General features: G+C 36.2%; 1 protein-coding gene across 3 annotated transcripts in view; it reads right to left on the bottom strand.

Moving 5' to 3' along the window:
* LOC138696380 (NFX1-type zinc finger-containing protein 1-like) overlaps positions 1–16,063 on the bottom strand; it is an 84,591-nt gene that overhangs the window by 20,326 nt on the left and 48,202 nt on the right. For all 3 annotated transcript variants that reach the window (XM_069821269.1, XM_069821267.1, XM_069821268.1), the window contains 6 exons: positions 14,716–14,976; positions 12,700–12,928; positions 11,054–11,219; positions 7,413–7,524; positions 4,038–4,255; positions 217–494 (listed from right to left, as the gene is read on the bottom strand). In XM_069821269.1, the coding sequence (XP_069677370.1) occupies positions 217–494; positions 4,038–4,255; positions 7,413–7,524; positions 11,054–11,219; positions 12,700–12,928; positions 14,716–14,976 (1,264 nt within the window). The remainder of the gene's footprint in view (positions 1–216; positions 495–4,037; positions 4,256–7,412; positions 7,525–11,053; positions 11,220–12,699; positions 12,929–14,715; positions 14,977–16,063) is intronic.

Genomic DNA, 16,063 nt, shown 5'->3' with positions numbered 1-16,063 from the left:
TGAAGAAGACAAACAACTATAATTTCGCTGCCAGGAATCGAACCTAGGTCGACTGAACTTTTACTCAGACACCACTTGAGCCAAAGCACGGTGTGATAAGTTCATTTTATGTGTATTATTAATTACAACTGAACCTTACAGTCATTCGCTCTTAAGTTGCATTAACTAAATCTATGTTTAACTATATCTTGTTCTATGTGAACTGAACTGCATTACCTGTCATGAAGGGTTTGTATTCTTTCAGCAAATTCATTCTCTCCTTCAGCTCGTCCCGACTGGCTTCAATTTCCCTTAGGTTTCCAAAGCAACGTTTCTTCACCTTACTCACATCTTGGTACACTTTCTTCACTATGTTCATATAGCGCTGTGTTTTGGCAATGGGAGTCTTACAGACGGGACACTCCTTAAGTTTAATTTCGTTATCATTCTGACTCATCCATTGCTCCAACCCAGTTGCTTCCAGAACATGCTTGCAGTCTTCCAGGCAAATAAATCTGAAATGAAATAGGAATATCCCAGCATACAATTAAACAACCAAAAAAGTCGTTAATATCTATGAATGAATGAATGAATGAATGAATGAATAATAATAATAATAATAATAATAATAATAATAATAATAATAATAATAATAATGTATGTGTATCAAACAAGGCCCAGCTTAACAAGGTCCACCCTTTTTTGTGTTAAAAGTATACGCGATATCTGCTAGATGACAACAGTGATTGGATCCTCTACTAGTTCGCATTTAACAGTGCTAATATCACAGTCAGCTGTAACTGGTTGCCGCCATTGTATGTTGCTATGTTTGAGTTGTTTGTCTGGTTAATTATGAAAAGTGCAGTTTTTACTTATTTCTGCAGCCATTTGTAAATAATATTTCAGGTATTATATATTTTTCGGTAGCTGTTTTATTCCTTTTGAACATATAATTAGATTTAAGATATAATTGGTGGCGAGGGAGTAGTGCACAAGGGACTGAAGAAAAACTGCAGGTCTCTACTAAGGCCCGGATGGCCTTGTTTGGTGCATGGAATGTCAGAACGAATACACGTTCAAGATTTGGTGAACTGTTTTCATCTGCTTAGCTCAGAGCAATGACTCCAGCTAATTTGATTGCAAGGTTTCGAGGAACAGGAATTTTTCCTTTCAAGCTATTTCTGAACCAGCGATCTATTGAAGGAAACTCAGATTCAAATGCAGATGTACTAGACCTGTCATCCAGCAAAGAGGCAGAAGTTGATAATCCTAATGATGCCACTGATCTAACATCAGCAGTCATTAACAGTGAAAAATCTCCAAACACTCCTGTGATCAACAACGATAAAGACAGTCCTGGGCATTATTTAGAACCTATACTTTCAATAAAGCCCACATGGAAAACTAATTTTGAAATAATTACCATGGCCAAAATCTTAAAAACATATAGGTATTTAGAACATTTTTTTCGAAGAGAGTACTAACTCAACTGTGAACACAAAAAATAACTATTCTCCACATTCAACCATTAAAAACATAGATGGTCCCAAACTTAAGGTGGGCCTTGTTTGATACACCTACTACTGGGTGTTCATTTCAAAGTGTGTCATGATGTCACTGTTGTGAGTCAGCGATTTGAAGCGAGTTTCAGCTTTTATGTCAGAGAAGTTGCCTATTAATCAAGACGTTCAATCTGAACTTGAGAACGTGTACAGTATAACTTGAATGTCGTAGCAACAGATGGCGGTCTGTAAAGTCTGTGTGCTACCATAACCTCTTTCGAACTGTGTTTTGCGCGGGCAAGTCGTACGCAGGGTATTTGTTATCATCGGTTGCATATGGCAACATTCCACAATACAAATCAAATGCTCCGTGTCCATGTTGACTGTCGAAGTTAATGTCAACAAATATTGTACGTAAGTAATCATCTTAACCCTCTCCCCATATCCCGACAGTAAGAAAAAAAATTCACCTCAGTACGTGTTTCCAAACAGTTCACATTCCTGCCACTACAGATGTTACCATACATATCGGTAAGTACTCTTCAGAACGAACGCCGTACTTGCTAGGCAACTTCTCTGGCACATACATAATATGCCTCTGCGGAAGTGTAGGAAGATTGAATTCTCTAGGCTCAACGACTAGCCACATGACGGCATACAGTGAGCACTGACACACTTTGAACTGAACACACACTACTACTACTACTACTACTACTACTACTACTACTACTACCGGTACTACTAATAATAATAACAATATTATTATTATTATTATTATTATTATTGTCCAACATATTTAATTTCATTAATCACATTACCTTATTTAAGAAATAGTTACAAAAAAATCGCTTTTGATTAAATCATCATTCTGCGTTATTTTTTAAAATTAAGATCTATTAATTTTTAGTCATACGTACAAGGTGTAGCAGTAAATTGTGTCATTATGAAAACGCTGTTAAGTATTGAAAATCTATAACTTTGATTTAGCATGTGCTACACGAAAAAAATATCCTTAAAAGTATTTAAAAATAACGTCACGAAGATTGTTTCCATTTCTTTTCACACATAATGTCTGTCTTTTGTGTAGGTTATCCAACACATTGTGCAGCTTGGTCACGAAAATTGAAGCCACCTTTTCCCAGATTCATTCTTCAGATCCTGGAAGTTGCATGATGGTGGTGATAGTTGGAAGACGTGTTCTTTCAAATATCCATACAGGAATTAATCGCACACAGACAGATATGATGATCTGATGGACTACAGAATATTCCCTGTCTTCGATTTTACATTATTAAGAAACAAATTCCTCACAAAATTCATGCAAACCCTTGAAGTACACCTCATAGAACCACTATGTTGGAAATTATCTCTCATTAACAGGATTATGAGCTAGTTCAGGCACAAACAAGTTTTCTAACATGTTAATATAGCACAGTGAATTCACTGTAACAGCATTACCATAATCGTCTTTGAAGAAATAAGGTCCTGTAACTCCAAGGGATAAGATGACATAGCTGTTACTTTGATGCTGTGGAATAGCTTTTCATGGAGTCTCTCAGGATTTCCACTTCTCCAAAACAACATTTATCATGTTCGGTTGATAGTAAGGAAATCAGTTTGCGTGGTCGCTATCATTCATTGCATGCACTATCTGAATTCTGTATGTATTATAGTGGAGATTCTTGTGTAAAATCCCCTGCACGTTGTCATCAGAAATATCAAGTCACATACGTGGTGAATGGCTAGCTATACTTCCACTCTGGCATATTTACACGTTTTACACTACCAACTGTCTTCTTCAATGTAGAGCCCATTTCCTCCAAGTTTTTATTTATGTTCCAATGACGTGAGCGCAAGGAACCAGATCATTATGTGGAACACTAAAACAATCCTCAAATACACGCTGCATGGACTATGACTGTTTTTTGTCATACTCTTTCACGGAAAATGCCTGATGCACACTGCTTCACGACTACATAACAACTGAATGGTAACGTGGGAACTGCAAAAGAGCAGTAGCTGCATTCTTTCTACTACTCAGCAACTACGAGGCGCGTCCATAAAGTAACTTTCTCACTCGTCCCACAGCTAGCAAACCATATGTTGCTCGAAACGACTGCGTGTATGTGATAGAGTAATGTCCTGGTATGGCGCATGCGCTAGCGGAACTTCCCGATTGGTCTCAGGAGCTTCGTTGCATTGGTTGAAGACGGATGTTCCTTTTCCAGCTCCCACCGAGCGTGAAGTGCGGTCAGTGATAAAGTTTCTGAAGTCTCTATCACTACCAAAAGCTATTCAGATGTACAGTCTATTATCGGATCCAATGGATAGACTTCCCTTTATTTAGTCTTCCCTGATAATGGAGCCAACAAGTTGGAATATTATATAAAGTAAAACCTGAATATTTCCATTTCCATAACACAGTGCAGAAACCTTAAAACGACACACAATGTTTAAAATACAATTACTAATTCACAATTTTATTATAATCTTATCATCTCTGAACAGTCTCTTTGCTTAAAAGGAATGTTAAATAAAGAGTTGTATAAGACATACCTGGCATCAGGCTCGTCCTCAGTACCAAAGAAAACTGCAGTAACTTCGTCTGCATTACAAATTCTGCATAGAGGGGGACATGGTTCCCCACAGAATCCAATGCATGGATGTTGGCATGGAAGCAACTTGCTGCAAGGTTCATTGCATGGTTCTCTATCACACAGTTCATGGCACAGCTTCTTGCAGCGACGATGACTGCACGCCCAGTCACATGGCTCCTGCAAGGTAGAGCAAGTGTTGTTTTCTCTCCAGTGAATCTAATTCTGTGATGAATAAACGTTAATAAAATTATACGATACAATACTTTAAAAGCACGGACCTAACCATGAATTACTGGATATGAGATGGTAATGAGAGAAGTGGTTTCATGCCAAATGCTACAACCTGAGCAATCTATTACAATACACTGTGGGTACTACTTCAGGGTGAAGTTGTTTGTGATGATCTAGAGCAGCGGTTGTCAGCAGAGAGCACCCTGGGGGTAGCGTCTCTTACCCGTGGAGAATACAGTGCACCACGGTGCACTCGTAGCTGTTAGCGGGTATCCCCTCTACCTCTACCTGCTGCACCATGGGGTGCTCCGCTTACCCTTTGCACATTTCAGTGAGTGCTGACGACCACTGATCTAGAGTCTATCATGCTCGCCATTAGACCACTGGTTCACAGGTTAAAACCGACAAAGAGAAATGGAATGCTACCACTGAAATGAATGAAAAACTGGAGTGTGATGTTGAAGATTGATGGCACGTTAAAGAACTCTTGTGTCTGAATGATATATCCAGGAAAAATTTACAGGTACCTACTCAGTAGGCAAGTATCTCTGTAGCTGTTTTTTACTTGTTATAAAAGATCGTTAAAATTTGAGTAAAGTATGAAACTGGTTTAAACTCAGGTATCCAAGAGTCTATAAACAGTCAGCAGACTGATATACAAAGAGTATGTATGTATCTAATGCTGAAGAGTTAACTGTGAAGTTATCTTTCTTGCTTCCCAATATTTGGAGGTGATATCTTAAAAATTCTGGAGTGCTGCGCAATTCTTCAGATGTTCTACATCCATTTCTTCATGTTTAGGGCATGGGGGTAATGTGGTGGTGAAAATATACCAATTCTTTGGAATTTATGTGCAGTAAAAAGTCGAAACATGGCAACAGCAATTTTAAGAGGCACTTCAGGAATTTGATTAGGTTTCTCCAAAAGTTCCTTAAATTTACAATTTTCAGTTATGAACTTAGTATAATTTTCATTCATTTTCTTCTTTTTTATTCGCTTTATTGATTCATAGGGAATGCAGCAGTTGTTTTCTGTTTATAAGCCAGCCTTCAGTGCCTATCCTGAGCAAGATTAATACCGTCCCTACCATCATATCTCACCTCTCTCAAATCCATTTTAATATTATCCTCCCATCTACATCTTGGTCTCCCCAAAGGTCTTATTCCCTCCGGCCTCTCAGCTAACACTCTATATGCATTTCTGAATTCGCTCATACGTGCTATATGCCCTGCCCATCTCAAACGTCTGGATTTAATGTTCCTAATTATGTCAGGTGAAGAATAAAATGCATGCGGTTCTGCATTCTGTAACTTTCTCCAGTCTCCTGTAACTTAATCCCTCTTAGCCCCAAATATTTTCCTAAGCACCTTATTCTCAAACACCATTAACCTCTATTCCTTTCTCAAAGTGAGCATCCAAGTTTCATAACCATACAGAACAACCAGTAATATAATTATTGTTTGATAAATTCTAATTTTCAGCTTTTTGAGAGCAGACTGGATGACAAAAGCTTCTCAACCGAATAATAACACGCATTTTACTATTCATTCTGCGTTTAATTTCCTCTCGAGTATCATTTATATTTGTTACTGTTGCTTCAAGATATTTCCATTTTTCCACCTCTTCAAAGGATAAATTTCCAATTTTTATATTTCCATTTCGTACAATATTCTGGTCACGAGACATAACCATATACTTCGTCTTTTCAGGATTTACTTCCAAACCTCTTTACTTGCTTCAAGTAAAATTTGCGTGTTTTCCCTAATCATGTGTGCATTTTCTCCTAACATAGACACGTTATCTGCATAAACAAGGAGCTGATGTAACCCATTCAATTCTCTGTAATCCTAGACTTTCTTAAATAAAAAATATAATATAATATAAACAACATATATAATATATAAATACATTTAAATAATACAAGCGACATTGAAATTATAACAACAAAAAATATATATGTAACTATTAATTTCAGAAAGAACGAAGAAAATACACCAAAAAGAAGGTACGCAAAGTAATGTCTAATCTGCAATCAGGGAAATGCAATATCCAAAGCAGACATCCTCCACATATAACATCAAATGAAACTGACCTTTTGTGAAGAGTGATATAACAGAGATCTGATTGTTTTCACAAAATATAATTTTAATTTCTGTAATTTATTAAACGTCAATTGTTATCCAATTATAAGTTAAAAGAGAACAATTTTTTTACAAGTTTAAGTTAATGTTTTATGTACCGAATAATAGACAAATGTTTTAAGTAATGAATAAAAATAGTTTGACAAAGTTCTGTCAGCACTTAGAACCTTGTCTCACCCTGAAAATTCATTACGGAAGGACATAGTTCTAACTGCAAAATTAAATATTCTAAATGAAATGAATAAGTGGTCAAATTAGGCTATGAAAGTATGTAATTGTAAGTTCAGTGCTTTAAGATGCTATATGTAACATTTCACAAGTATAAAAAAATGAATTTAAACTTTGAAGCTCTGTATCTCAAAAGTATGGAAAAAGTAGTTAGGACCTTGTCAAACCAAGGCCACAATATACACAATAGTTCCACTTTCCATCACGAGTGCAATGGTGAACAGGTATGGAGGATCTGGAAAGCCTTCTTTTGTAGAGATGAATTTCTGTTCAGTTGTAAAAACATTTTTTACGTATGGGTGAACACCACTGGAGGAATGTTAAAAGATTCAGAAAGAGAAAGGGAGGATTTGTTTTATCGTAAACTACTAATATATTGTAACATTTATATTACTTTAAAGTGATTTCCGCAAGCAGAACAGTGTAAGGAGTAATTGAGGACCGTTTTTGCAAAACTTGCTAACTGCAAAATTGAGACTTTGGTGGATTCGTTAACATAAAGCACGCCTCTACACGATGTTAAATTTATCTTGGTAAAATTGAATTATTTCTCTTCATTATAGTGTGTCAAAGTGTGATGGTTGCACTTCTACCTACTTGTCTCCATTCAGTTTTTTTGTCTCTCCTGTAAAATTTAGTTTTTTCAGTTAGCAAGTTTTGCAAAAACGATCCTCAATTACTATACATACTATATTTATTATATGCAAATTTGTGAGACAAACCCTGGAACTTACTTTGCATGGAATGCAGGGCTGTCCACACTGGCGGGAACATCTGGAATGCTTGCACCTGTATGTGCATTTTCGATTGCAAGGAGGACAGCTTTCTGCACAAGGAACATTGCAGCTGAAACATAAAAAATTCTCACTAAGCCTCTAATCTTAAAAATTAAATGATAAATGAGGATGAGTTCATCTAAACAAACAACTTGTACGCTATTTGAAGTTGTCGAAGAGAAAAACAAGGGGGGCCTATGTGGTAAGAAATGGTTTAAGTCACTGCAGAAAGAGAAAACCTTCAAAGATTGTGGTGGACTCCAACGAAAGTCATACAACTTCTTCAAGAAATGCCTGTAGTTCATATTTATGATGATGAAGAAAAAAAAAATTATGGAGTATCATCTGTTAAATTCATTAAAACCAAAATCAATTCTGAATCAACATTTGAATGGTTAGAAACCGAAGCCTGTTGTATTATCAAGGAAGACTGGGTTATAGGAAGCTTGCATCGTTTGCATCTCCTTCGAAAAGACCCCATGAAGTTCAATGTAATTATTAACAAATGACAGTGAATGAATGAATGAATGAATGAATGAATGAATGAATGAATGAATGAATGAATGAATGGATTTCCCGTGAAGGGCTATGGCCTCCTAAAAAGGGGAGCTCTTTAGAGATCATGCGGTGAGCTAATCCGCATGACGGTCAAATGACAGTAATATGCTATATTCAAGTTTTGAGTTTTTTTTATTTCAACAAGTTTATAATAGCCTTTAGTTTCAGTTTTAATTTTCTTTTCAATTCATTTGTAATGTGTTAACATAAGCTTAGAAATAAAATTTACAAACAAAATACATCTTGATACGTTTTTATATTAGAAAGAAACTTGTTATATTGTTTCTTTTTACCCTACAGAAGAAAAACAGCAGGGAACAATATGTGCTGTGCCTATTCCTCCAAACTGTGGGGGTAAAAGGGGACACAACTTTTTGAAAAGAATTAAGTACATATTGTTTTTAATTTAAAAAATCATAAACTCTTAAACTCACTGCAGATAATGTTGAACATAAAATGGAAAAGAAATTAAGTCAATTATTTCTAAGTTAAGGAATTTTAATACAGAGACTATAAAAAGTGTTGCTTTTTACTCCTTCCTATGGCACCGTAAAGTGGGGTGACTTTGAACAGTAATTTAGTGCCTTTCTAAATTAAATGCTGTACCCAATTGCGAAAAAACTGTTTAAGTGTCAATAAACTAGTTCAGTTTTTTTCGCAATAGGGTACAGCATTTAATTTAGAAAGGTGCTACATTACTATTCAAAGTCACCTCAGTGTTCAAAGTCACCCCACTTTACGGCACATCTTTAAACTTTCATTTGCAATGCAAACTTAACCATAAATATAATGTTCATAAGGAAATTACAATGTGGCCATTCATAATATCGTCGCCTGAATACAAGAACTAGGTAATTCGAAATTTGCGGTTTTTAGTTACCTCTTCTATAGCATAGCAAAAATCGCACAAATTGTAATCCAGGATCTAGATAACTGATCTAACGATACCAGCGACATCTATTTTCCAATATAACAAATAGGTAAAAGAAAACGAGACATATTCCTTAGTGCAATAAATAAGTAAATATGCGATGTCACAAAATATGAAAAATCAAGTTACCTAGTTCTTGCATTCAGGCGACAATATGTTCACCATGATGAAACTATAATGACGTTAAACTAATGTATAGGCTGAGTAACTAACACTTATAAGTGTGAGCTCAGGTAAAACACATGTGCCATTCATAAGGCTGGTAGTATTGGAAGATCAAGAATCAAAGAGCAGGATAAATGTATCGATCTGATTTTCTGGCACGTTTTTTGCACTTGAAGGTACCTACAAGGTATACAGCAGCACTGCAAAAGCAGTTTCCAATATCACAATTAGCACCCAAAGTATGTCAGAAGTCGTCCTCAGTGATCAGTCTGCTTTTTGTTGCTGTGGTTACAGGACTGATTTAATTGGGAAGAGCGCCTGCTTCAGCTGAGGCAGCATATTCTTCCTAATCACTGCATGACTTGGAGAATCTATCTATCTACCTACCTACCTACCTACCTACCTATCTATCTACCTAGCTACTGGTCCGTCCGTCCGTCTGTCCGTCCATCCATCGGTATCTATCTATCTATCTATCAATTGGTATCTATCTATCAGTATCTATCTATCTGTATCTACCTATCTATCGGTATCTACCTACCTATCTATCTGTGAATTATAAAACTGCATATGATAGCACTGATAAACAACAGTTAATTAATATGCGTTTGGTTTTCATGGTGAATATGATCAGAAATAGACTTCCGGATATACACTACATCCTGGAACTTGATACCTCCAAAGTTTCGAATTTGCATCCACACAGATTCCATCATCAAGAGAAACAGGTATGACCAGAGATGTCGCTTGTTTATTCTGTTGGGCTCGTTATGTCTGGCTTGTCTAAACAACAGGTTCAATATTAACATTAAATATCTTCAGAATTTATCGTATCATTAAAAAAATCGGCCAAATAAATAATCCGATGTTCAGTGATTGCAAACCATGTTCCTATTTTAATAGAAAGAGAATCAAAACTGCTGACATGGATTGTCAGCATTCCAACGACGACTATTTTGGCTGTAAATGTATCCAATAAAATTAAACCAAGACTCGACTAATTCATCATGAACGAACTAATGAAATCTACAAAATTAATTCTTTGTTCAAGGTCTGGTTGTGCTAGTTTGTACACTACAGGAATTTTATGTCTTTAAAATGAATAAGTTTTAATACTGCATTATGAGCTTATGTTTTTGACACCCCCATTTCATCTAATTTCTCCTAGTTTAAAATATACACTATAATTTTTTTTAAATTAAAATAGGTCCAGTTGTTTTAAATTTCGTCACTGATCTATATATTACTTTCTTAGTGGAAGATGTAAAATTCGGGAATTTTCTATCGAATTTCTGGGCGACATTCCTCCATTTAGATCTCTTAATAAAAGCATAAGAATTAAAAGATTCTTGTTCAACAGTGGATCTCATTGTCAAAATCATGATGTAACCTTCACTTAATTTCATACAAAAAAGTATGTGCTTCACTATCAATATTCAAATAAACTAATAATTAATACAGACTACACTGCACCTAATTATATTAATATACAAAGAAGAATGCTTCTTTTTTCCTTTCACGTTTGCACACAATAAGACGAGCAGCCACGGAACACATTCGTGTGATGCAGAGGGAAGCCAGCCACAGTTGAGGATGCATACTGAATTCAGTCAAGGACGAAAGAAAAAGAACATGTATTATTTTAGTTACCTCTTCGTAGATTAGAAGCTCTGACAGAACAAGAGAAAGTCTAACTCTGGGGAGGGGGAAGCATAATGTGTCTCAATGTCTTCCTCTCTATCTCTCTGGGTTACAGCAGTAGTGAAAGTACTGCCAACAGTACTAGTAATGGGATAGTAATAAAATTAGCAGTATTAACAGTAATAGTTGTAGATGTTATAGTTCTAGAAGCAGCAGCAGCAGTAGTATACTTTAAACTGAAGAATTAAGGGAGATATCAGCTGGAATTTTATCATTTTCATCTCCAGTCTATTCAGTGACTCACCTATGCCCACAGATGAGAGTTTTGCCACACTTCTCCTTGCACGACTTGTGTATGCGTCCTTGCAAGCACTCTCCACATGTTCCAGCACACCTGTGCTCGCAGCTCAGGAGGGCACCACATGGCATCTCACACCGAGACAGAAGCTCATCTGAATCGGGACTCAGGGCTGAGGCATTAACAATGTAAATAAAATGTTACAAAAAATTAAAAATTCCATGATATTTAATAATGAGTCCTATTGGGAAATGCGCCTAATTTTCACTCTATTAAATATACACTCTGAAACATTTTTATATTTACTTATAATAATTACTTATCACTTGATATCAGAAAATATTTTGCCATCCCTGTCAATGCAGTTTTCAAGTACAGATAAAAGCACTATTAGATTCTTAAACTAACTCATGGAGACCAATTAGTGGTGTGTGTGTGTTTATGACTTGCATATACTTTGCAGAAATGCTCACTGGGTTGTCCCATGAAAAGATGACATGAAAATCCCTTTTTCAGGCTGTAACAGTTCTTCTAGGACTAACATATGGCAGTGTGGTGATGCACATGCTTTGAAGAAGTGAAAATATTTCATAAAAAGATCGCGGGATTAATATATTCCACTTTATAAAATTTTCATTTCAATTAAATAATACTCGTAATGTATAAAAAATAACATGCCCAAAAAGTTCAAATTGTACTTTTCGTGCATTCTTATTTCCTTATTTGTCAGCAGCAATTAGTAATTCTCAAATTTTAACATTACTCCTTTTCTACAACTAAAAGCCTATCCTGAGTCAATGCCGATTTTAAACCTTTTTTAAATATTTAAACACTGAAGTAAAGTTTCACTTTTCTAAACAAATAAAGGTAGAAGTCTGAAATTTTGTAGTTATTGTACTACTTATAAATAGTGTGTACACCAAATTCCATCTAATGTGATTTAAGAATGTGTGAATTATTAACATATTTCTTTAAAGTACTGTTACTGGTATCAGATCACCCTCACTCATTCTACAGTGAGATAATCTTTCATGTGCCAGTTTTCACACTAGTCACTCACCTACAAGCAGTGTTAGGCAAGGCCATTTATAAGAGTGACTTACCCATGCATATCAAAGGTTTATATTTAAGAAAGCTAAGCTTATTTTTACAGCAGATACTGAATATGATCTTCATCAGCACGCACAGACTCATTGTCTTCAACTGGTCGCAAAATGCAGTGACAAAAATTTAATCTACTACCCTTATCTCTAGGAACAAGTTAGTGTACTGAAGCTGCTTTAAATGGTTTTAATTTAAGTGATTTTGTGGCATTTCGTACTGATGATTTAATTTACACACTACTAATTTGGCGAGATTTAAACTGCATTCCTTTAGTAGATTTTTAGTTTGTTATTTAACGATGCTGTATCTACTATTAGGTCATTCAGTGTCGATGGAATTGGTGATAGTGAGATGGTATTTGGTGAGATGAGGCCGAGGATTCCCTACTGATTATCTAACATTCGTCTTAGAGTTGAGGAAAATCTCGAAAGAACCCAATCACAGCTCGGATCAGCAGGCAAACATGCCAGCCGCCTGAGCTACACTGGTGGCATTTAGTAGTTATAAGCAGAGTAAAGTATATGCATGCAGCAAAGTATGCTACTCACCATTATGCCGCCAATGGCAGGGGATGAACACAGAGTGGCCACATACAGGTCTTATAGGGCTGTGGATTGGATGCAGACATTTTGTGATGCATGGGGCACAGCACACAGTTGTGCATTTGTGGCCACAGGATAGCAGCCGGTTGCATGGGCTCTTGCATAGTTCTGGATCTGGATCTTCACAACATTTCACTTCCATCATGTGGCCACATTTAGAAACTCGTTTTACCACCTGCAGTACCACAGGTTCAAACAAATCATTAACCAGGAACTACATGTGAGTGCACTAACGCAAAAAAGGCATTAAGTTAAGGCTTCTCACACAATGAAAGGTTTCTCTACTATGCCAAACGTGATTTATAAGCCACTTCCACCTCACACCAATTAATTTACTCTGCATGAACTAATTGCAATGAGATTTTCAATATGAACATAATGCAACACCATCTTTTATAATTATTATTTACCATCATGAAATCAATAAGGGAGGAGCACGGTAGCATAACTGTTAAGATGTTGCACTGCAACCTGGAAGGTCGTGGATTCGATATCTGATGGGGTCATGGATTTTCTCTATTGACCTAATCCTTCCGGCTACATTATGGGCCTGGGTTTCACTTAGTCTTCAACAGAAATGAGTACCAAGAGTATTTCCTTGAGGGTGAAGGCGGAAAGCACATAGGGCTGACAATTCCACTGCTACTAATGCTGATATTCTAGAAAAAGTGGGAGCCCTGACCTGCTACTCTGCCTCCATGAAATATAATATGGATACCTGGATACCTTTACCTTTGCCAAATCAATAAGAAGTATAATAAAATTAATTACCTGTAATGTGAAAGTGTTTTAAAACTGTCAATAGCTTTAGAGGAGCTTTTTTTTTTTTTTTAAAAGAAATATGAAACAAGGCTATCACTAGCATTTCAGGTGATAAATATGACTCCATCTAACACTGAACAAAGTTTTCAAAATTTTGCTCCAGTGGTTCATGATGTAAGTGTGTATAAGTAATCGGCCCAAAAAAGTTTTCTGCTTCCCACCAACCAACTTATGCAAATCGTAGTCAAACTGTAAAAAAGTGGTAAGTGACAACAATGTAACATAATATGCTATTACCTAAAGCAAGATATCTGCGATGTAGGAAAATATCACAAGTGAAACACATTGAAGTACGGGTGACTAACCTTGAAATCAGAGTAGGAAGATTATTCTTAATTGTCATGCCGGTTGCAGTATGTCTAAAATTCAGAATAGTAACACTAAACATTTAACCTATACTTATCACCATAAACAATAGAATACAATAGTACCTAAAATGTCCCTGTCACAAATAAAAATTTCTGCTATCATGTGCAAATTTCTTTTAGCTCAATTTTTTCTTTTCAAAATTTTGCCAGTCATAAGAATTTGCCACCCTGGGCCTTGGCCCATGTGTAAATATGGCACTGTATGTAATATACAATACTTATTTTCAATGTCGTCGTCATCATTATATCTATAATCTCTTTCAAAAGCAAAAACCTCAATACATTTAAAGATATTTTCCTCGTTCAGCAGCTATTCCATGATTGCCTAGTCCACACAATTCTATGACGTACATGGCGAAAAAAAAGTGTTTTTACAGAGGGGTTGCAAAGTATTTTGAGACGTCATCTGACTAAGAAAAGTCTGACAAACACTCCTCAGACACCAGAAATGAAAATATGTGTATTTCCGCGAAAATATCGCAATCGATTTTTTTGTAGCAAGGCAATACTTCCTCTTTATATTATTGTATAAGAGAGTACAAGTATGTGTCATCTGTGTGACATTAATTTTTTTAAGATTCAAAATATTGTTGCAGTGCTCTAATTACTAAGAATCGGATCCATGTTTACATAAACACGATCCCAACAATAAGCATTATAAGTGTGGACAATTTTCGTGAATCACTCAGTATTGCCGTGTTATGTACCATACAATAAATGTATTCAAATGATTGCAAAGATATTAGGAAACAAAAGTTGTTAATGCACTTACCCTGACTTGGCAATTGCCACACTTGGCAGAACAGACATTGGGGCATGGATGACCACACGGAAGTGTTTTGGTACAACTTTTCTTGCACAGATACGTCTCCAGATCCTGGGAGCACTTCATACGGCCTGTATGCTCACAGTAAGGAAGGTTGCGTATCACTGGCACTTGACAATCCCCACATTCTTCATAGCACTGCTTCATGCACTTGTGGTTCTCCTTGCAGCCAGCGTTGTTCCTTGTGCAAGGTTTGTTGCACTGGTACTGAGGAATAAATAAAGTAATGTCACTTCAATCACAAATGTGAACACAACAACAAAGTGACTAATTTTACCAATACATTGTCAGTGACAGTCTAGTTCTGACAATCTCGGCATGAAGCATTACAAAAGTCAATTACCGAGCAATGATTCATTTGAGAATGTTGCCACTTCATAGCACTGATACTCAAACAAAATATGATCGCGTAGAAATCTCTTTTGTGGGTTTATTTTTGCATCCTCCTTTGTACGAAAGAGAAGCCCAAAAGTTAACACGGCAGCCTTGCATGAAATTATTGTGTTTTAGCACTCCTTTACTTAGAAATATTTATTGAAGTTAGAAAGATCGCTTTTCTTGTAGATATTGTGACTCAACTGTGTGGTGTCGTCTGTCGATTCAGCCATGTAGGCTTAAGGTTCCGATGAAGTCCCATTCCTTTCATTCCTTTAAAAGCATACTATGCCCTCTCAGACTGATCCATAGTATACCAATCACAATATTATATCACGTCTACAACATTTGGTTAATGCCACTGTAATGATAATAATGAATAATAAAATGGAGAATGACGGTGAAATGATGAAGAGAACAGAGAGAACCTCGAGATAAACCTTCAGAAACCAAGCTTTGTCTACCATAAATATAACTCTGACATCATCAGGATTCGAACCCGGGTCCGCAGTCATCATAAGCCAGTGCCCTGCCAATTGAGCAACAAAGGAGACATTGTTTTTCACTATCTGAGGTTGTAGTAAGATACATTTTTGTACTGCAGACCTCTTTATTGTTAATTGCTGTAAATGCAAAACATAAAAATACTGTAGGAGTTTCTGTTATTACGAGGTAAGTGCCAAATGTGCATGTGATGGGATCGGTTTATAGTGGTTCTCACGTGAAAATAGTGCAGCAAACTATCAAGATTTCTTGCTTTTCGATCACTTCACAGATATGAATATTGTGTTTATATTGTGGCTTAAGCAGTAGTGTTTCTAGTTGCAAATGGAAGAGAAATGAATTAGGATCTATGGCAGGAGTGTGAATATTTATCTTCCTTCCACAGGGACTGAGAATTAGTTCCATGTCTTGTGTT

The sequence above is a fragment of the Periplaneta americana genome, chromosome 3 (assembly GCF_040183065.1).
Source record: "Periplaneta americana isolate PAMFEO1 chromosome 3, P.americana_PAMFEO1_priV1, whole genome shotgun sequence".
NCBI lineage: Eukaryota > Metazoa > Arthropoda > Insecta > Blattodea > Blattidae > Periplaneta > Periplaneta americana.
Note: the sequence above shows the minus strand (reverse complement) of the source record. Positions and strands in the feature narration are given on the sequence as shown.